Below are 21,545 nucleotides of genomic sequence, written 5' to 3'. Positions count from 1 at the left end.
AAGTTCCATGAATATGAAGGGAAATTTATATAGGTACATAGACATTAAACGGACGATAGGATTGATTTTAGGTCATCATCTTTTAAAATCGATCCTTGATCATTACGTTAGTATTAACATACACTCACCGTTTGTGCTATACCATGGGGGTTAAATTCAATCTAATTCAAAATAAATTGCAAGTTAGATGGATTAGATTGGGTTGCCAATTAAGTAGGTCAGCTCATAAATCGATTTTTCATTTTAATTTTGAGTTTTAGAATTCTTTTTCTTCTCAATTTGTGGGCCAATTTGAGTTCGCCACGTGCTAACTTTCTTAACTCACAACTTGAGTTGGTCTGTTTAAGTTCATTTTTAAATAAATTAATAAAATTTTAATTTAATTTATTTAAATTATTTGATAGGACAGATAGATCAACCAAGTCAAGTCTGTACTTCTAATAATCCCAAACGAAAACGATGTAAATTGTACTCGAGTCAAGTAGGTTAATCGGGTTGAGATAATTGGGCTTTAATTGGGCTTCAATGTCGATTGACAAATCCAGCCTATTATTTTATTCTTGTCCCGATTCCGCACGGCGTCTTATCTACCCTCACCCACTGCTCGTCGCTCTCCTGCAAGCCCGTTGCAAAACCCTTGGAAGTTCCGCTTCCCAGCTCCTCGAAGCCCCCTATCTTTTTGAAGTTTCGAGTCCGTCGAGGTTTCATCTCACTAGTTTCTTCGGCGGTTTAATCTACAGTGGTAATCCCGATCTTCCTTCCTTTCTCGCTCAGTGTTCGCAATTATGATCCAGATATACAGATTTTACGGGAAAAAGAGGATTCTGATTTACTTTCTTTGTTGTCGTTCGATAACTCAATATTTTGAGTCTTATCGCGCGTGAAATAGTTTTTGGTGGATTTTTTTTCATCGTTTAGTTCATGTGTCATGTCCATAGCTGAAATCTTTAGGTTGATAGGTTATGGCAGCACCAATTGCTCGTGAATGGACTGGAATCCAACAGTTCCCTGTTGCAACGCAGAACAAATTGCACGAATTGTTAGGAAAACTAAAGCTAGAGGTTCTTCTTTCTTAAAATAACCTCTTTTATAGCTCCTTTATTTTACTTTTTTTTTGGGGGTTAATTTCTATGCATGTTTCCTCTAGAATGTAACCACCTTGACAATTCTGTTGATGGGAAAGGGCGGAGTTGGGAAGTCATCCACGGTGAATTCCATCTTAGGGGAGAGGGTGGCGACTGTTAATGCTTTTCAGGTGTTTTTTTTATTGCTTGAATGCTGGTTTAATGTTAGTTGTTTGGATGCTGTCAATTGATTTATGTTTTTTCAGTCTGAAGGTTTGAGACCTATGATGTGCTCTCGTACTAGGGCAGGTTTTACTTTGAATATCATAGACACTCCAGGGCTTGTTGAAGGTGGATATGTGAACGAGCAGGCTATTGAAATCATAAAAAGGTGTGTATATGACCAATGGTATTACCCAGAAAGGCTGAATGTTTTGGAGGTTGAACATGTATGGGCCACAAATTGCCTTTGATTTGAAGAATGAAATCTCGATATCATGATTATTTTTCTATATGATAATATCAACAATCTGCTCTCATTCTCTTCCAGTAATCAAGTTTTAAGTTCATGAGCTATCTTTAACCAGTATGTACTATCTGTTGTGCTATTATTTTTTATCTTTTCTAAGCGGATGATCAGGACTCTGAAAAGAAAATGTGAGTGTTATGTTGGTCATGTGATATTCAGTAGCATATGTTGTCAATATTTAGAAAAATGTAAAATTATTTATATTAATAAGAATCTAATATATACAACACAAATATATTTATCAACCTACCCAATCCAAAATTTTGAATAAAAATATATCTGCTATGCAATATAATACAGATAATAATCAACAATGTAGAATAGATCTATAACATGCGTATCATTTGACACATGCAAAATAAATGGTGAATTTAACGTTTATGAGTTATCACACCAAAAAGGAGGAAAAGAAAGGCATCACAAAAATGCTCATTGTTTTTAATGGTTAGCAGAAACCAGGATTTTTATTTCATTTTGTTTGATTCAAACTTGTTTGAATGAACCATTGTTTCTACTTTTGGCTTTTCTTATATGCTGGCCACATATGTTGATAACTGCATATGCAGCCATATGGACCTGCTCCTGATTACTAATGCAAACTGCATTGGGGTCCACATGTACACTATATGTGATGGGTCCTGTACCACATATGCATATGCATCTGTGTAGATCACTTTTCATTTTGAAATGTTTGATGGTATTCTTAGGTCAAAATTTCTTCTTTTTGTATTAAGATTTGTTCTTCTAGGATTTTTGGTTGCTTGCATGCTCATCATTTGTTTTGCCACTTTTAATTGTTTCTGATAAAAATTTCAGGTTTCTCTTGAACAAAACTATAGATGTTCTTCTATATGTGGATCGGTTGGATGCATATAGAGTGGATAGTTTGGATAAGCAAATTATCAAAGCTATCACTGACACATTTGGGAAGAGAATATGGCAAAGGTCTTTGGTTGTTTTAACTCATGCACAACTATCTCCACCCGATGGCTTGAACTATGATGAATTCTTCAATAGACGATCGGAAACACTTTTGAAATGCATTCGCTTGGGTGCTCGAATTAAGAAACAAGAGTTTGAGGTATAAATATCTTATTTCTTATATGTCTTAAAAGCTTTTCTTTTTACCTTGATGCCTACTACTGTGTGTTATGCTATATTGACAAATATACCCAATTTATCATTCAATAACATATTAGTTAACTCCTATATGGTTTACATATTACATAGTATTGTTTTTTCGATTTTGTTTGCTTGGAACATTCTTTAGTAGCACAGCAACAATTCTATTTTACCTAATTTCTTTTTATTTAAAATTTGATTTTGTATATACCATTTGAGTATTGTCACTTGAAACAGTTCATATATTCCTTACTTTATCCAACAAGCTTAGATGTCTTTAATGGCACTAATATCATGGGCTTTTCATGTTATTGTTCAAAATTGGCAATTGCCTTGACTAGTAGTGCTGCTACTCGATTTCCACAAGTATAATTGTTGTAGTTACTAGTGATTTTGAACTCTTCCTGCCAGTTTCCAAGCTTAGTGATGTGCTTCCATACCTTTTCTTTAATGTTATATAAAATTTTCTTTCTTGACAGGCTAAGGTTTTTTGAACGACATCTGATTTCCTTGGAATTGTCTGGGTTTTGTTCTGGTTGTATTTAATTGGACTAGCTCATTCTATAATATCACCTACTCCAAGTAGGTGTAAGATATTTTGGACTTCAGATAGTGTTAATATTTTGAAATCCTTCTGGTGTTCTTTCATCTTTGCACCATTTTCTAATTTTGTGTTACGCTATCCGTGAAGGATGACATTCTTTGATATTTTTCTCTTCCTAGGATTTTCCCATTCCTGTTGCCCTAGTCGAAAACAGTGGGAGATGCAATACCAATGCTGATGGAGAAAAGGTCTGTTCATCTCCATTCCTATTGCAACTCTTCGCTCATCTTTGCCGCTTGAAGCCAATACCACCCCTCGCGGTAGTAACTTAGTTGACAATTTTGAATGTAGATTCTGCCTGGTGGTACTGCTTGGATTCCGCAATTAGTTGAAGTAATCACCACAGTTATCGCCAATGGGAGCAAGCCTATCATGGTCGACCAGAAGCTGATTGAGGGCCCCAACCCAAATGAGAGGGGAAAATTCTTCATTCCTCTTATATTAGCATTTCAGGTCATCTCCGTATTTTAACCTAATGCAGACAAATGGAATTTAACCCTGAAAATTCAAGCTCATCTATTTGTTATCCACATTTCAGTATTTCTTCATTATCAAAGGTATTCAGCGAGCTATCAGGAGAGACATTGAAACTGAAAGTAGGCCGGCTTGGGAGCTTCGTGACATGGGCTTGTCAGAAGGCAGATTCTAACTTGATCAGGGAGGCTCATCGTCGTTGTGGATGTTATGGTACACCGTTACTACTGGCTTGGTCTCTTGTTCATTTCCTTTCCTTTTGTCTGCTTAATTGAAACTGCTAATTCAGCCGGAATATTGGATTCATTTACTACCTTCAACTTTTCACGTATTGTTAATCAACTTTTCCATTCTTAGTCTAAGCTGAGCAATTGAGTAGTTTGGTATTACCTTTAATGAATCTTCTCACATACTACTCACTGTAAAGACAAAGTAGAAGCCTTATCGAATTGCCATGGCAAGAAATGACATGCCGATGAAATATGATGCATTTGGAAAAATCTGGCAATTTATACAGTTTGATACAAGGTGGAATACACATCGATACTCCGCTTGTCACATCGATAAGGCAACGCAGGAGGGGTTCTCGTGAGGGTCGAGGCCAAGCACCAGAATTTGATCGACATTTTAATACATGACGCACACTAAAAAGTCTTGCAGTGGACGTGGACGGAAGATTACATAGCACTATGAATCAATCAATCGTCTACCACTATGCTTTATCTCTATAGCACTTAAAAGTCGACTTTTAAATGTCACTTTGAATTTATAAGTGGAACCCGTACTTGTTAAATATAAAAAAAATAAATAAGACGGTTATTTTTCTTTAATTTCTTATTTAATGTTTTAATAAAAAATTATTGAATTTATAGATTCTATTATTTCAGCTTACAAAATTGGGATACTTTAAAATAATCACGATTTTAAAATATCCCGAACTTCACCACCTGCTCGGCACGCCAACCGTCCGATGTACCTCGCGGAGGGAGCAACGGGCAAAGTAGTTGTACGGATCGGTAGTTGTACACGTGGCCGCATCTGACCTGCGCGGCGCCCAGCGTTTTCAGCTTACGTCATTCTCAACGACCACTACAATATCACTTCGACTTTCGAGTCTCCACTCCCACCCCAGCCAGTGCGCTCTCCCTGTCTCTTTCTCTCTTCCAATGTCAAGTTCCAACAACGCTTCCGCCACCGGCAGGAAGCGGCCGCTCGCGGCGGAGGCTTCCTTCGCCTCCACGAAGCCACGATCCAAGCTTCCTCGCCGCAGTCGCGTCGCACTCCTTCCGGTCATACACCGCGTCTCCGACAATGGCTCTGTCGATCCGGCAGCGGCGGAGGGGGAGGCAGATTCCTCCTCCACTGGATTCTCGAGTGGGTTATCTCACGAATCCAATGCGATCAGGAGCTCCGGCAGTGGCGCTGCTCCGAACGAGCTCCAACGGATCACTCGATCTTACACTAGGAGAATCAGGGAGGGTGAAAACGGACGAGATCTGAAGCGATCGAAGGTCAAGGTGAATGAGTCCGATCTCGGGGCTGATGTATCTGACGTCGTTGAGGAGTTTACTGGTGAGGATGAGATTTCCGAGGCGCCGAAAATGTTGGAGAAAGAGCCCGAGGTCTCCTTCTCCTCGTGCCTCGATTCCTTCGCCGATGCCAGCGGAGGTGGTAAATCGACAATGGAGGAGCCTGCCGGAAGGTCCCAGATCTCTCAGAACTCGGTGGCGCCGATCAGGGAGCCGCCCCGAGATCGTGATCTCGACTCAGATCTCGCTTGCTCCGAGCGGATCCCGCACGAGAACGAGGAAGAGGAAAGCTCAGAGTACTCAACGTGCAATGAGATGTCGCTCTCCGAGATGGAGGATGAGCTCTTCGGCCGCTACAGTTTGGGCGATGTGTTCACCGATTTCAATTACTCCTCCTCGGTTCTCGCAGCCTCTTCATCCTCTTCCGATGGATTCTCCAAAAAATCTCATGAAAGCGCCGCTCCCACGGCCACTTTATCCCTCCTCCATCAGCTCTCGAGGCAGTTCTGTTCTGCGAGCTACCACATAGCCCCCGCAACTGAACGCGAGTCTTTTCAAGAGTTCACGGTTATTGTGTGGTCCAAATTTTCCTCCAATTTAATAGTTAAGATGAAAAGCTAAATCCCTGGATTTGGTGCAGCTGATGAAGTTCGACGAGCAGGAGGACGAGGAGAGCTATCAAAAGCTTCGGAGCAGGGAGAGAGGAGACCTCACAATGTACGACTTCGCCAAGGAATACAGAAGGACGACGGAGCAGGGCTGCTTGATCCTAGACCAACGACTCGTGATGGTTAACTGGATGGTGGAGGTGAGCGATTCTGCGATCTTCTCAATTATTGAATCTTCATTGTAGGATGCTCCTTGTAACTTCATTTGTCCTTTTTAGTTCGACTCTGTTCCGCCGTTCGCCAAAGGGCAAAACACACTACACTCGTTAAGTTTCAATGACTAACATAGCTCACAGAGTAGAGGAAACAAAAGAAATAACCACAATCACCTGCATAAATTATGCTTGATTTAACATCCTTAGGTGAAAATACCCAAGCCACCAAAAGCGAGAGGTATACAAATATTGCTCTTGGTAGCAAGACAACGATAAGGTATCACTGAGCTAATCTGATGCTGCTGGGAGAACAATCCGTGGATCATTTCCAGTTTCTCAATCACCTGAGCCGAAATGTAATGAATCTGAAAGGGGTGTCAAATCATCCAACATTCAAACCATTGTCAACCGCCCACTTAATCAACGAAAAATCTTTTGCCATGGGTCAAGACATTTTGCAATAGCTACTCATTTAACCGACTAAAACTACAGAATTAATATGGATTATTGAACTTTGATCCCTTACGAACTTAATATACACAGAATTGAGTAAATTAATCGTTTCTTTTTCCTTTTGGAGCAGCATTCTAGTGCTATGGATCTGAAGCATGAGACCCTGTTCTTGGGCGTTAGCCTGATGGACCGCTTCCTGAGCAAGGGTTACTTCAAGAGCATAAGAAACCTTCAATTGTTGGGGATAGCTAGTATCACCCTAGCGACGCGCATCGAAGAGAACCAACCATATAACAGGTGACTAGTAATTGTTTTCTCCTCTTTTATATTTTACCCATTTGAACCTCTTAAGCAGGTGCAATGGTTTATCATTACAAGTAAATTTCCGACTAGATATTTGCTCACAACTACATCTGAAAATTTTAAATTAGGCCAGAAAGGAAATTTGTAGACATACCATCATGTTGATAGATCAATTCATTGTTAATTTATAACTGAATTACCAGACCGAAACTTAAGTATGTTTGGAGTATCTTGTTACATACTTTTGTTCTTCTGTCGGGAACATTGGAGTAACAGTGTTCTTTTTACAAAAACAATCTGAGTATTATTATTCTTTTCAGCATACGGCAGGTATCATTCAAGGTAGGGACCAACTATTACAGCAGAAGTGAAGTTGTAGCGATGGAATGGCTGGTCCAAGAAGTTCTACGATTCAAATGCTTTGTTCCTACGACTCACAATTTCCTCTGGTAACAATTCCATAGAACCATTACCTCTGATGCTCTGACCATAGAGCTATAACATATTGGAAGATGAGTAGAACTTAAAGGTGTTTTAATGTTGTTTTAGGTTTTATCTTAAGGCAGCAAGGGCAGATGCAAATGTACAGAAGCTGTCAAAGTACTTGGCAGTTCTCTCTCTTCTAGATCATGAGATGCTGTCCTTTTGGCCATCTAGCATAGCAGCCGGCTTGGTCATCCTTGCTTGCCTGGCTACAAACCAGGACGATGCTTGCCAAATGGTCATGGAGGTAAGTTTCGACATCTCAATCTGAACGAGGAACAAGGTGCAGTTAAATTCATTCTTCAGTCAAATACCAGTTAAATTTCGTACCATGCTTCATTAAAGCCATTTTTTAGTAAATTAAACTACATCCATCCATGGAGAGTGAGATGATTTCTCATTTTAATTATGTTTCAAATTGGATTTCCAAATGATTTGGAAACTTCAGCAAGGCATAAAAAAACTGACAACTGTGCTAAATCTGCAGACTCACGTTAGAACGAAGAACGATGATCTACCAGAGTGCATGCAGGTTCTCTCTGACACAATCTGTTAATATTGTATTCAACTTGTTTATCTTTCATCATTTATCTGACTTTTGAGCATTTATTAACTTAATCGAATACAATTTTTTTTCCAGAGCCTCCAGTGGTTAGTCAAGTACGCATGCTAGAATTGAGGGATTTCTAATAATAATGAGTTTAGAATGATCTCAATTGAGCTCATCAAATTCCAGAAGCATGCAGCAACTTATAAGCGCTGCCCTTAACAGACACATAGTACCATTTTGCTCATCTTGATACTCTGAATCATATAGTCTATAGATGGGTGCTGAATTTACTTCGTTTAGGAGTCTTGTGTTGTTGTATTAGATAGAGCAAGTAGCGCAATCTCTGGCTGCCTCAGCGGTATTATACTTTTTCCCATTGTCCAAACTCCCTTTCATCCATTTACGTATAGCGTGTTTTAAATGAATACAAGTGGACTCGTCTAGAGGAATTAACATTTCGTAGTTATTCTGGGTATCCTTGTACGATTAATTTCATCTGATACACCTTATAAAGTTCTTACTCTTCCCAAATTAATTTGCTTTCACTCGAGAAGCTACGCAAACCAGAGGGTTATCCTCTAATGAATTCTCATATAAAGTTCATCTTGAATCTTCCTTAATGATTAAGCTTTGGCTGTACCCAATTGCTGTAAAAGAGCCCTCCTAGAAATTTCTACGGAGAGCTCCTCCTATAGTGTGTTGTTGCTTTTAAGATCTTCGCTATCATCCACCAAAGAGATTGTTTATGATACATTTTCCGATGGTGCAAAAACAAATTCACGGAGTTCAGTTTTATTGAGAAATTTAGATAAAATAAATATTTGAATTTTAATTATAAAAATAAATTTGGAATACAAATTTTTATTGAAGTATGCTTATTCCAAAAATAAGCATTCCTCTCATTATTTTACTTCTACAAAAAAAAAATTAACGCAAATGAGTCAGGCCATGTAGAACAAATTACTATTTCATCTACAATCATTTTATTATAAAAATTATTCCTCATACATGAACATTTCTATGCATCAACTATATGAAAATTCAAATGAAGCATCAACTGTATAAAAACCTTTTATGAAAGGGGCTAACGAATACTATTTTATTTTATTCCTACTTTATTCTATTCCATATTTCCATTCGATGAAGAACATCTGTTCCATTCCAGGAATCAAAATGCCCCTTATGAATAAGCGCATTCTTCTTCTTCTCCACCTTCTACGAAGGCAAACATTTACAAAGATGACATCAGCTTGGCACCAGATTTTCTCTACCATTTTGTTTTTTAGAAATAAAATTCAAAATTAAAAAGATATATAAAATAATTAAATAATATTGGATTTTTTAAACATATTTAAATTTATTAGAAATGATGAATAGGAGAAATATTTATTTTTTAATCTTCATAATTTTTAATATAATTTCTTTAAAAAATATAATTAAAAATTTTGGTAATATATGTAACTAAAAAAAGTAGCATTGTATGCAAAATCAATGCCAAATTTGCAACAGAAAACCTGTTTCTTGCACAACTATAGTTCATAGGATACTCAAGTATCTGAACGAACAATACAATGAATAGCTGACTATCTACAGAAGAAGTAGAACTAATTCCTGAACAGAATCATCCATATTTGAAATACACTGATGAGCTAAAATCTGTACTGTAAATTGACTCATCTAGGTCACCATAAATATTATCATCCTTTGCATCGTCCCACTTCAAGACCTCTCGTATGTATTTGAATGCCCCATCGACAGTAGCTCGTTCACGAGCCTTCATCTGAAAGACAAATAGCTTCCGATTGCTGATGGAGGCAAAGAGGTCTTTAAACTTCACGGCAATGTAGTAGTAAGCCTGGTTGGCAAGTGACTGGTGTGCATCTCGCGCCTTCACAGGGCTGAAGTCTGCGAACCACTCGCACACTGTTAATGGCACCTTGTTGATCTTGGCCTCAAAGGCATCATACTTGTTCAGAAGAAGAACAAAAGGTGTCTCCCTGAAAGAAGAATGGCTTGCTATACTCTCAAGGAGGTGTTTACTTGCCATCATTTTATTGCATAATTCACCTGAGCTTTGCGGCCACATCTGGTCATAGTCACTGAGAGAGACACAGAAGATGATGGCACGCACATCCTCGAACATTTCGAGCAACTTGCAGCCTTCGTTTAACCCTTTTGAAATTACACGAATCAACTGATACCTGGAATAGAAAGTTTGAATCTCATTCAATGAGCACCCAGTTCATGCAAACAAAAGCAAGAGATCAGTAATAGAATGATCTGGTCAAACTGGGCTATTGTCTGTTGTTCAATGACTTGTATCGAGGAAAAAGGTCATTAAGATCAGATAACTTACTTTATTTGGGGATGTGAGCAATCAAACTTCTCGGCGTATGGCTCATCTAAAGAAAACTCAATGAAAGCAAGCCCATTGCACTGGGTAATTCCTTCAGAATACAGAATGTCTTTCTCTGTGGGTTCATAGTCATTGCTAGATATTTCCACAGCCTGCACAAGCAGCCAAAGTTCTCAAGTAACTGTGACTTGGTATTGTAATCTCATGTCTGGACAGTTTAAACTATTCATAATCATAAAGAAGGAGAAAGTATCTAAAGCAAATATGGTTTCTATTGCAGTTGAATGATCAGCGAAGAAACAAGCCGAAAGCATTCAATATTTCCAATACTACTGGAATTGCACATGCTGGCTTGTGGCAGCTTACCACAAGACCACCTATGCTATTTTGGATTACAGTGGATACTGCAGACACACCAATCATAGTCTATTTACATCAGTTTAACAAGAACTACACTATTTGTTGTCTATGTTAGAAAATGTAGCCTGTTAAGCTAACAGTTTGAATATGAAAACCTGCAAATTGGCACAAAAAGTATTAAATCAGGAATTAAAACACTAGACTAAGAATATGCAAATTTTTATTCTGAAAAAGCTTTCAGCAAATGTTATAAAATTAGCAAATAGGAATAATTAAGATGATAAAATGAAGAATAACATGATCTCAAGGTCAACTTAAGTACTCAACCCGATCTAGAAAGTAGCTGGCAACATCAGGAAGAAAGGGCAACTCATTCTTTCTCTTATATGTTGCTTGTATTGCAGGATGTCTCCATGCCTCCTCCACAACTGAGGCATATTCACGAGTTGCGGCAGGAAAAAAGGCCTCTAGATCTCCCATAGCCATTATCTGAAGTAGCCAATCAGAAAAATGTCTTAATCTCTGGTTGATTGAATATGCATTTTGGTTATGTTTCTGACTTCCGCCTACACCTGTATTCATTGCATAATGAGCATTCCACAACTTTATTTATGGACGACAAGAAGCAAAGTATTCTAAAAATGTTCTCAGCCTAAAAAATACTAGTACAAAATGCAGATGAGGAAATAGTCATGAACACTAATGCTATCGCAAAATTCTGATAAAAATGTTACCTAAACCATCTGTAGTAGACATAGTAAACTTTGATGATTCAGATTTATTCCGCTCTAAAGCTTCATCCTCAAAGCGCTCACGCCCTTCAAGCAAAGTGCTAAGGTATCTATACAAGCTTCTCTGAATCATCAGCTTAATATTTTCTATTTCTTCAGAAGAGAACTGGTTCTCATATAAGTACTTTGCCTATTATACCAATAAAAAAATTTATATAGTCGAAGAGAATTCATGTCGTCTTGAAAGGACACAAAATAATGATGCAAATGAACAAGTCAAAATCTATGATGCATACTCATTCCAGAAAAGAAAAACTTCATTATCAGGAGAAATTCATTCGTTTGATATTTACCAGCTATGCAAGTCTTTTATAAGGAAAAACAGACTTACTTTTTTCTTTATGTTCCTTCATAATTTAAGAAAACAGGGAGGTCCCATAGTAAGAAACATGCAGACACAAAATGGAGAAAGAATGGGATGTGACATCAAAGTTCGATATTTTTCATACTCAATATTTTGGCTCTTTAAGCTAATTTCAGATCAATAAGATGTCATGGGAAAAGAAACATTATTAGATACATCAAAGTCAAGAATGCAAACTGGATGTCTGATCTTATGCTCCTAATAGCTAAACTAACCTAAATGATCCAGATCAAATAGGATTTAAATTGAATGAGGATCCTACAAACCTCAAATCTGATCATATGCCTGCTTACTGTTCTTACGGAGAATGTTAGTGCCAACAACCTTGATTAAATAAAAGATATTTACATTTAACAAAACATTTCAATGATTGATATTCAGCAAGAATACCTCTTATGCCAATCATTTGAATAAGTTTTTAGTTATGTAAGATTATTTTTAACACTTAAGTAGAAAAATCCTCTTTAATTATTGTATTCATCTTATAAAAGTTGCTACTTTCTAACATGGAACCCTTTAAGAATTATATTGTATTTTTTTCATATATTTACTATATGAATAATTTCATTTACACTTCACTATACTGGAAGCATAGTGTAAAAATATTCAAACTAGTACTATATATTGTAAGTAATAAAACAGATAAATCATAAATGTCCAATATAATTCTAAATATTTTTATTAAACTCCTACATTCCAACCCTATGATTGAAATTCTATGGATCTCATCATGTTCCAAGGTGAGATCCTCATCCTGCCAACCTTAATTAGATACGAGCATGGTATAATACTTCCAAGATATTTCTTGGATCTGCATCAGATACAATTCAAAGCATTTGATTTTATCATAACAAGGAAAAACAAGAAAATAAGGTTATTTTATCCACTAAGGCAAAGTGGTTAATTCCTTGGAGATGAAACAAAGGCAAATGCTAATTACTTGATTAGAATAGTAGAATTCTAACTAATTAAAGTATAACACATTGTGTTCTTCAACGCACAAAACCCCTCATGATTGAGATCTGAAAAACTCTAGGTATGAGTTCACAGAAGGGTTAATATCTGCAAATTAGATATCACAATTGAAATAAGCAGAATGCATCTTCATCCTCCATTGAAGTAAGAGTCTCTACCAAGTCTCAGCAGAATGCAAATGAAGATAAATATAAAAATGGATTAAATGAGTTGTAACAATAGTTAGAATCACAAATAGTCATTTAAACTGTTTTCCTTTATTTGTGCCATTCCACTTGCACGAGCTAATTGTATGAATGACCATGTTTAATAGAACTTTTATTCTTGGACATGATTGCCTATATTCAAATACAAAATTACATGGATGATCAGGTATAAGTATTTTTGAAGGAAATGAAACTACAAAGAACAATATTAATAAGGTTTGATACATAAAGTGGATATGCACATATGGAAAATCAAAAGAAATTGCATACAGAGAACAATATTATTGGTAAGGAACATTTGACACTTTAGGTGTATAGCAAAGAGGCAAATGAATTTTAACAAGATGGTTATTATTCAAGGATGGGTACGCTTCCTGCCTGATTATGATTAATCATTAAAAACTGCTCTAACTGCACTTAGGATAGGCCATATACTATAGAACTTTATAATAGGGCAACAATTAACATTACCTGTTTAAATATAGTGCTGGTCCCTGAACCCTCTAAGCCAAGTAACAAAAGTTTCTGCAGTCTTTTTTGCTCCAGATACTCTGGCACCGATCTAATTGAATAAGTAGATATAACTTCCTTGGATCCAGGAGGGTTTTCAGGAGGGGTAGGCAATTTGAACAATGAACATAAGAGACGAGTTGATGCCTATATGGAAAAGTTACATATAAAAACTATTTGGAGAAAAGATAGCAAGAAATAGTACAAAAGGCATTAAATTGAATTAAGTAGTGTAGTACCTTTTCCCAAATCTTTCCCCTTATGTTATTCTGACCCTCTTCTTCATAAGAACCATCATCATATACCCAAAAATGAGTATCTCGTGGGCATTGCACATTTGCCAACTAAATTTTAAGTCAAAAGTAGATCCAATAAGATTCACATATCACATAATTTAGCCTAAGCATCAATAGAAAAGTAAAAAAAGAACAAAGCATGGAGTTGAAGTGTTGCAATTAAACATCAACCTAAAAGGAATAAAAAACTGAAGAATAATTATGCCAAACAGAAAAACAACAAGCATCCATACTAGAGGGGATGGCCTGAGCGTCTCATATGAGGTTGAGTTGGGTGCTGGTCTTCAACAAGGCAGACTACATGTAGCCTCTTTCTAGATGCAGGTGATCATCTAAATCCAAGAAAGACCCTAAACAAAAATATAACTTCTAGTCGTACACAATAAGAGAAGTACATGACAACACAAATTTCAGTTCAGGCTAAGAACTCAAAAGGCATGCCTAGATTTCCAGTTGAATTCTACATGGTGAAGGTGCATTAGCTCCTCTACCCTATACAATTCATCAACAAATCCAAATAGCACATCAATTAGAATCATCCTCTTCTAGTCGTTTTTCATAAACATGACATACAACGTCAATAAAGAAGTTGTGGACATTTAGATTGGTGAGCCTTGTTGGTCAACAACAACAACAACAACAACAACAACAATAACAATAACAACAATAACAATCAAGTCTTATCCCACTAGGCGGAGCCGGCTATATGGGTTCCTTTTACGTTATTGGGCTCTATCTCCTACTATATCATCATCTATATTTAACTAAATTTTATCTTGTTTTATTATTTCTAACCAAATCTTTTTTGGTCTTCCTCTTCCTCGTTTGATGGGCGTATCATAATTTCACATCGCCTAACTAGAGCATTTATTGGTCGTCTGCGTACATGTCCGTACCATCTTAAACGTGTCTATCAAAGTTTTCCCTCAATAGATGCAACTCCGTTCATGACGAATAGATGCAACTCTGACTTTCTCTCTAATGCTCTCATTTCTTATTTTGTTTAATGCAACTCCACCCATGACGAATTAACCCCGTCATGGTTGGTCTCAAGCCCGGATAAAGGAGGGTTGTGTTAGGTTGTCATCCAACATTAAACTAAGGCAAATGTTCAATGAATGGATCCATTAAACCATTGTGCTAATGCTAGGTTGTTCCTTGAAAGGAACACGTCACAAGATCCGACTATAACGTCTCGCCAAGGACCGCTACATCTCCATAACTCGGGTGTAGTCAAAACTTATAGCCAGAATCCTCTTTAATCGGTGGCATGTTGAGGCCCACTCATGGCTACACCATCTTGCATGTGCAATTTTCTACTGCCTTACAATGTCTAGAATTAGTTTTGCTTTGATGCCAATGTTGTCACATACTTTCCAAGCAAGTAATCTTTTCAACAAAACTCGCAACAACAAGAGTGTATCATCTAGTACATGAGCCGAAGTCATGACCGATACACTTGGCCAAAGCCTCAACTAGCATATAAATGAGCCAAAGTCCCATCTAAAATCACTATGAGCCACTACTCTAAATCTCATAATTGAGCTTATAGAGCTTATCATTTTCACCCTTGCTCATTTGCTAAACATTGACCTTTACCAACATAGATTCAACATTATTTTCCAACATTCTTTAAGCATATATTACACTTCAATAGTATTACACTTGGTAATATATCATTGGACCAATGGGTTTTCAGTTATTCTCCAACATTATGGGGAGATACACCACATTAGCTCAAATGTGAGTACACCTATCATAATGCTTGTACTTCACACACGTACTAGTGACCAAGCTAGTGCTATTACTACTAACATAATGCTATCAAGCTAGTTTAGGTCTTAATGTAGAATTCATTTTATTTGTTCACTTAGCCATTAAGCATATTATGTATATAGCATGCTCACAGTTATATACTTTGTTTCAACACTGGCCAATTTAGGACTTAGAAATACTAACAGCTACAAGGGAAGTTCAGTGGGCATGTAATAGCATGCAGACCATTTGATTATTATAGTAAATAAATAGAAATATGATTTTCAGATCATTACATTTACTATTAACATGCACTACACGTGATCCTTGTTTGTGTTTTGAATTAGGCCCTGAGATTTGGAGTAACAAGTTTTATAGGTATTTATACCTAAGACCCTAACAACTGCTTCTTGAGGTCACTTGGTAAGGTTGATAGAAATTTGTGATTCACATCATACTTAGCCACATAAATGTTTTGCAGTCTTTGTTTAATTTGGTTCCCTAATTATTTTCATAGTTGTCTATCTATGCATCTAATACATGAAGACACAACTAATTACATGCAACATATGGAAATAACTATCAACCTAAGGCATAACAGCAAGATAAAAGTAGTTGGTATTAACATGAAAAAGGATAGAAAAAAAAAGTGGTCAAAATTTTTGTATTTCAATGACCACATTGACAGAGAACACTTACCTTAAGAACTTTCAGTTCCAATTTTGTGATTTCTCGGCCATTTATATACACTTGTGTGTTGCCATTGCTTGCATCTACCTGCAACTTACCTCCTACATTAAGTTTCGAGCTAATAATCCTGTCAGGTTTCTCACCTTCCTGCCAAATAGAAACAAAAATTGTATTTTTCTAATGGATGCGCCGCAGGAAAAAGAAAGAGAAGTTGCACAAATGGAACCTGAAATTAATCAAACTGAGCAACATTCTACAACCAGGAAGCTCAAAAATGGCAGGAACAACTAAAAAGGATACCTACGTTTTGGCTAATGCTTCATCCTCTACTCTACTTACCCTTTGAGAAGACAAAAAAGGTTGCTGGGCTATGAAATACTATGATCTAAACCATCACAATAACACAATTCTTATAATATCTTGAGTCCTCGAGTATCAGCTTCTAATAAATTAATGATAAAGTAGCAAGGCAAAATAAGGGACAAATACTTTACCTTCCCCCAGAACCCTGAATCCTTGTCATACCAATATCTCCCAGGTCTGAGTTTCTGCGGTGGCATCGAGCACCCCAATACCTCATCAAGCTCCTCCTGCTGCAAGGGTCTTCCATTGACAACCAATTGTTCTGGTCTGACCTGGTTCGCGGCGCATTCCCTTTCCGCCTTCATGACTTGCCTGATCTCCAACGGGCCACAAAGCTTGGACAACATCTTCGAGCACTTACCGAGACCCGATCTCTTAGATTCGGCAATCGGCTGGCCAATGCAACCTACGCATTTCCTCCCCTCCGGCATCGATCCCATGGCCTTGAGAACACAGTTGCTGCAGTACCTCGCGTCGCACACCAAGCAAGCCTCCCTGTCCTTCAAAATGTTGCCTTTTCCATATCGGCAACAAACGCCCTTTTTCCTCTCTTTCACCGGCGAAGGAGCTGGAGATGCAGCTTTGGCGCTGCCGGCGACGTCCTCCTCCGAACTCGTCTCCCCTCCAAGCCTGACCTCCCCGGATGGCGGATGCATCAGGGAGCCGGAGAAGGATCCAGTACGACGCGCCGAGGATGTCCTAGGTCCAGAATGCAAAGCGCCGCCGACAGGCTCCGCCGGCGCGCAAGCGACGGAGGAAGACCTATTCCTGTCAGCAGGCGTTCGCCGTGGCGGGTCGCTGCTCCTACGGCGGTTAAACCGAGTCCCTCCTACGTTGGAGTGGCCAAACCCATCAAATACGGCTGAACCAGACGCCCCGTGAAGGTCCAAAATCTCCGCCTCGTGACCGCGGCGGGGATCCGTCGGTAGATCATGCCCGATGGCGATGGAGTAATCCAGATGTTCCTCATCGGGGATCGGCGCTCCGGGAGGTATCAACCTTCGGAGCGCCACCTCCCACGAACTCTCCACCTCCCTCACCTCCTCCGCTGCAGGCGTCATCTGCGCTTACGTCTCTACGGAAGTCCCCGCGGAAAGTTAATGCCCGAGGCCGCCGGCCGGCGTCATCAATGCTGCGAGCAGAGCGAGCGCGGCCGTGAGCAGAGCAGCCGATGCGGGGAGTTGAGCAGTAACGGATGGTCATTTAACGGCGTTGAGGTTCGACAGAAACGGCTACTAACGGCAGAACACATCGACTTTTCACTTAATAGTAGTACAAATCGACATCCATAATGACCATAATACCCTTACCCTCACGCTTAATGCTGCGCAAACTGTTGGTAAATTAATTAAACGCCAAGCCCACGATTGGTAATGGAGCTTTGGATACGCTGTCGATGAAGTGATGATGGTGGCAGATGTCGCGCGTGTCGTGTCGCCGTTTACTGGAGAGTTGACGGCGCGATTGGACCAGGAGCCCCAACAGACGTGCGGAGGACGGTGGAAAAGCAAGGAGGTGGGGGAAGGTCCGTGGCGACAGAATCAGAGCCGTCCAATTATGCGGGTACGGCATGGCAGGGAAACGTCAGTCGTCAGATCGAAGGACTGTCCCGTTTCTCGTGGGGAGGGATTGGACGGACCGGTCCAGACATGAGCCAGGCTATTCATTCCCTCGATTCGAAGGAAGATGCACTAAGCGGCGTCGCACGTGACAATATCGAGTTCATTCTTTTAAGCGTTGCAGAAGGTTTAGCAAATAAATGACATCATTCTGATCGATGAAATAAACGGAAGCACTTAAACAAACCAGAGAGTAGTCTTCCGGAGCATGGCAACGAAGACGGAATCCAAAGAAAGTCTGTAATCGTTAGGGAGCAAGGTTTGATTGTCACGCAGATATGATATTCAAATATTGAGGAGGCGCTTAGTAGGCAGGTTTAAGAGAGGGAAATGTTAATGCTTGGTAAACAGGAATGGAAATCAAAATAAAGATTTGATATCCCTGATTTCATATCCTACCCCTTCCTCGATTATCACTAAACTCATTCCCATCGCGATTTCTTCCCCACCCCGCCCCATCTGATCGCGATTTCTTCCCCACCTCGTGCCCATCTGGTTGTGCATTGGTCGGCTCGTCCTTTCCTCCACACATGTCGTTACTAGTAGAGGAAGATGGAATCAGCCGTGCTCAAGTTCCTCTCACGATCGGGATGGAGCTCCCTCTTGCGCAGCTAGGTTTTTCAGCCTGTTTCTCTCCGGCGGACAGCAAGCAGCAGCGATCTGCAAGGGGCAGAGTTGATCCGCGATCGGAGCAGAGAGCAACGTCACCGGGGCAAAACCACGCCGCTGTTCTTGCGGCTGGCGCGCAATCTGGAAGGAAACATCAACCGGAAGGAGCATCCTTGCCCGGGACAGGCTGCCACACTCGTCGGAACGCCGTCGCCGTGTGGTTGGGAAGAGGAAAACAGGGATCGGTGTCACTCTGTTCATGTGGGAGATGAACAGGAAAGCGCTTCCAGGGATGGCAGCCCTTGTGGGAAGAAGAGCAGCACGCCAGTGCCTTATTCCTTCGGGGTAGCCAGCAGCCAGACGCCGCCAAGCATAGGAGGAAGAAGAGACCGGAAGGAGCATCCTTGCCCGGGACAAGCCGCCACACTCATCAGAATGCCGTCGCCGTGCGGTTGGGAAGAGGAAAACAGGGATCGGCGCCACTCTGTTCATGTGGGAGATGAACAGGAACGCGCTTCCAGGGATGGCGACGCTTGTGGAAAGAAGAGCAGCGCGCCAGCACCTTATTCCTTCAAGGTAGCCAGCAGCCGGACGCCGCCAAACATAGGAGGAAGAAGAGGTGTCGAAACCAGGCCAGCACTGTGCAAGTACAAGGATGCTCAAGTATCTATACCAAGCACCAAAAACAAAAAATTCAGTAATCATTCTCATTGTCATTAATCTCTCAATCAAAATCATTACCATTCCCATTACCAAATGTATATCAAGCGCCCCTGAATCGTTCTTTAAAATTTATCTACGTTTCTCAAATTTATTATAATAATTAGTAGAAAATTTTCATAAAAATAAATTAATTCATCTTCAAAATTAATCGATTTGACAAATTAAATATTTAAATTAATAAAAATAAATATGTAATATATTCTCGAGCATGGAACGACAAACGACAAAGACACTCAATAGATTAATCAAATACTCATGATTCAAATTTCAATTCCAATACACAATAAAGTATTTTCCTCTTCATGAAAATTTTGAGATATTGACTATTAAACGATGAATTATTTTGTACAATTTGATTGTCTTAATGGGGTGAATAAAAAAAGAGAGAGAGAGTCATCCACCTCTAAAATTAATTAAGTTGGTAAAAATAAAATTAATTTGGTCGGTAAAAGTATGAACATTTGAATTATATTAAAAAAATATTAAGCTCTGGATTAATCATCCATCTTCATTAATTGAGTCTCTAAAATAAAAAATCTGATTCAAAACTAAGTTCTCATTTTTTATAGGAATTATTCTTTTATAAAATAATATATTTTTAAAACAAAATTATAATTATCCCAATAAAAATCTAACATACTATTTTTTCAAAAAAAAATTAAATATAAAAGTTTTGATAAATTATAATATATAAAAATTTACCTATTTAATATATAATAATTTAAACATAAAAATATTAATTAGTTTTTAATACTTTTTCTTATTAATATAGAAAGAACAAATATTCATTTGCCCTTTAATTCTTTTTTCGGGGGCAATATTCTGGTTGGTTCTCTGCATTTTTATTTTTTTTATTTTTACCGTAGCAAATTCATCCAAATGAATGACAATATGTACCTATTTAATTGGGCGCCATTAGGTATCAAATTAAATGTGTTATATTATCAATATATCAAGTATTTAGTCGAATTTCAGACGCCCACTAATAAAAATTATATACAATAATTATTTGTTTGAATATAAACTGGTAAATTTGATGCTTAAATTACTATTATGTGACATATTTATTTCGCTATAAAAGAATCTTATTTTATTCGATAATTCTATTATAGTTGTTAGTGGTAGTAGAAGTTTATATTAATATTTGTTTTTGTTAGCCGTGTTCACAGTTATTTGATTGACAAAATTAGCCATAAATATACTTAGCAGATATACTTAATTAATTAATAATTAGATGGACATGAACACGATGCCATCACTTTTTTTTCCTTTCAAAAACAACCCTTTAAATAGATTAAATCTCTCATATATTCTACCGATTTCAATCTCACAGCCTTGCGATTTTTAATTGAACCCGCCTCCACGGCAATGCTTTTGTGCAGAATTTGTCCTCGGGATAATGGTACAACGGTAAGACATCCGGATTGTAACTCAGGGACCCACGGTTCGATCCCTAGCTACGGTGTATTTACAGGAATTTTCCTCCAAATGGGGAATGCAATCAAAGGATGTTGGGCATCTGGATTGGCCGCCGTATGAGCTTCCTGATTTACCCTGATGGTCGGTGAAAAATTTTCATGGGACCAGACCGACCACCTCAGAGATGTGGCTACTAAAATTATTGTTATTTTTTTTTTTGCCGAATTTATCTGCAGATCCCAGTCCCACCAAAAGCTTATCCGTGTCTGTGTGTAAAAAGATGCATGCCTTTAAAAGTATCTCAACCTTTCATCGGTCTTCTCGCTCCTCTATTTAGGTTTTGCTCGTGGTCTCCTCCTCCGCCTCCAAATCAAATAGCCGAAGAAATCGTTTGTCTCATCATGGCCGAAGAAATCGTTGCTTCTCTCGCTGCCCTCGCCAACGGAGAGAACGAATCCAACGACAAAGAGTTCCTTGACGCTGTCGCCCTGGTCAACGGCGAGAACGAATTCAACGAGTTCCCTGTCGCTGTTGAAGAGGAAAATACCGAAAATACATCGGAGGACGCCGCGGCG

General features: G+C 38.7%; 3 protein-coding genes across 3 annotated transcripts; 2 read left to right on the top strand and 1 right to left on the bottom strand.

Moving 5' to 3' along the window:
- The first annotated feature begins 602 nt into the window (after positions 1-602).
- On the top strand, positions 603-4,143 carry LOC141836035 (translocase of chloroplast 34, chloroplastic-like). Its single transcript, XM_074723446.1, has 8 exons — positions 603-742; positions 960-1,061; positions 1,148-1,255; positions 1,331-1,455; positions 2,410-2,674; positions 3,439-3,507; positions 3,611-3,772; positions 3,858-4,143. The coding sequence occupies exons 2-8, from the start codon at positions 963-965 to the stop codon at positions 3,966-3,968; spliced, it is 939 nt and encodes a 312-aa protein (XP_074579547.1). The 5' UTR covers positions 603-742; positions 960-962; the 3' UTR covers positions 3,969-4,143.
- An 816-nt stretch (positions 4,144-4,959) lies between these two features.
- Positions 4,960-8,401, top strand: LOC141811545 (cyclin-SDS-like). The gene is made up of 7 exons (XM_074699571.1): positions 4,960-5,889; positions 5,963-6,130; positions 6,729-6,895; positions 7,222-7,350; positions 7,451-7,631; positions 7,872-7,916; positions 8,025-8,401. The coding sequence occupies exons 1-7, from the start codon at positions 4,960-4,962 to the stop codon at positions 8,055-8,057; spliced, it is 1,653 nt and encodes a 550-aa protein (XP_074555672.1). The 3' UTR covers positions 8,058-8,401.
- Positions 8,402-9,446: 1,045 nt separating this feature from the next.
- LOC141830311 (extra-large guanine nucleotide-binding protein 3-like) lies at positions 9,447-17,672 on the bottom strand. The gene is made up of 8 exons (XM_074717763.1): positions 16,732-17,672; positions 16,247-16,384; positions 13,736-13,840; positions 13,458-13,643; positions 11,385-11,571; positions 10,978-11,222; positions 10,291-10,442; positions 9,447-10,135 (listed from the first exon to the last, which is right to left on the bottom strand). Exons 1-8 carry the CDS (start codon positions 17,659-17,661, stop codon positions 9,556-9,558), a joined length of 2,523 nt encoding a protein of 840 aa, XP_074573864.1. The 5' UTR covers positions 17,662-17,672; the 3' UTR covers positions 9,447-9,555.
- Positions 17,673-21,545: the final 3,873 nt, after the last annotated feature.

The sequence above is a fragment of the Curcuma longa genome, chromosome 1 (genome assembly GCF_044706935.1).
Source record: "Curcuma longa cultivar G26 ecotype Majalengka, Jawa Barat chromosome 1, ITB_CL_G26_1.1, whole genome shotgun sequence".
NCBI classification, from domain to species: domain Eukaryota; kingdom Viridiplantae; phylum Streptophyta; class Magnoliopsida; order Zingiberales; family Zingiberaceae; genus Curcuma; species Curcuma longa.
Note: the sequence above shows the minus strand (reverse complement) of the source record. Positions and strands in the feature narration are given on the sequence as shown.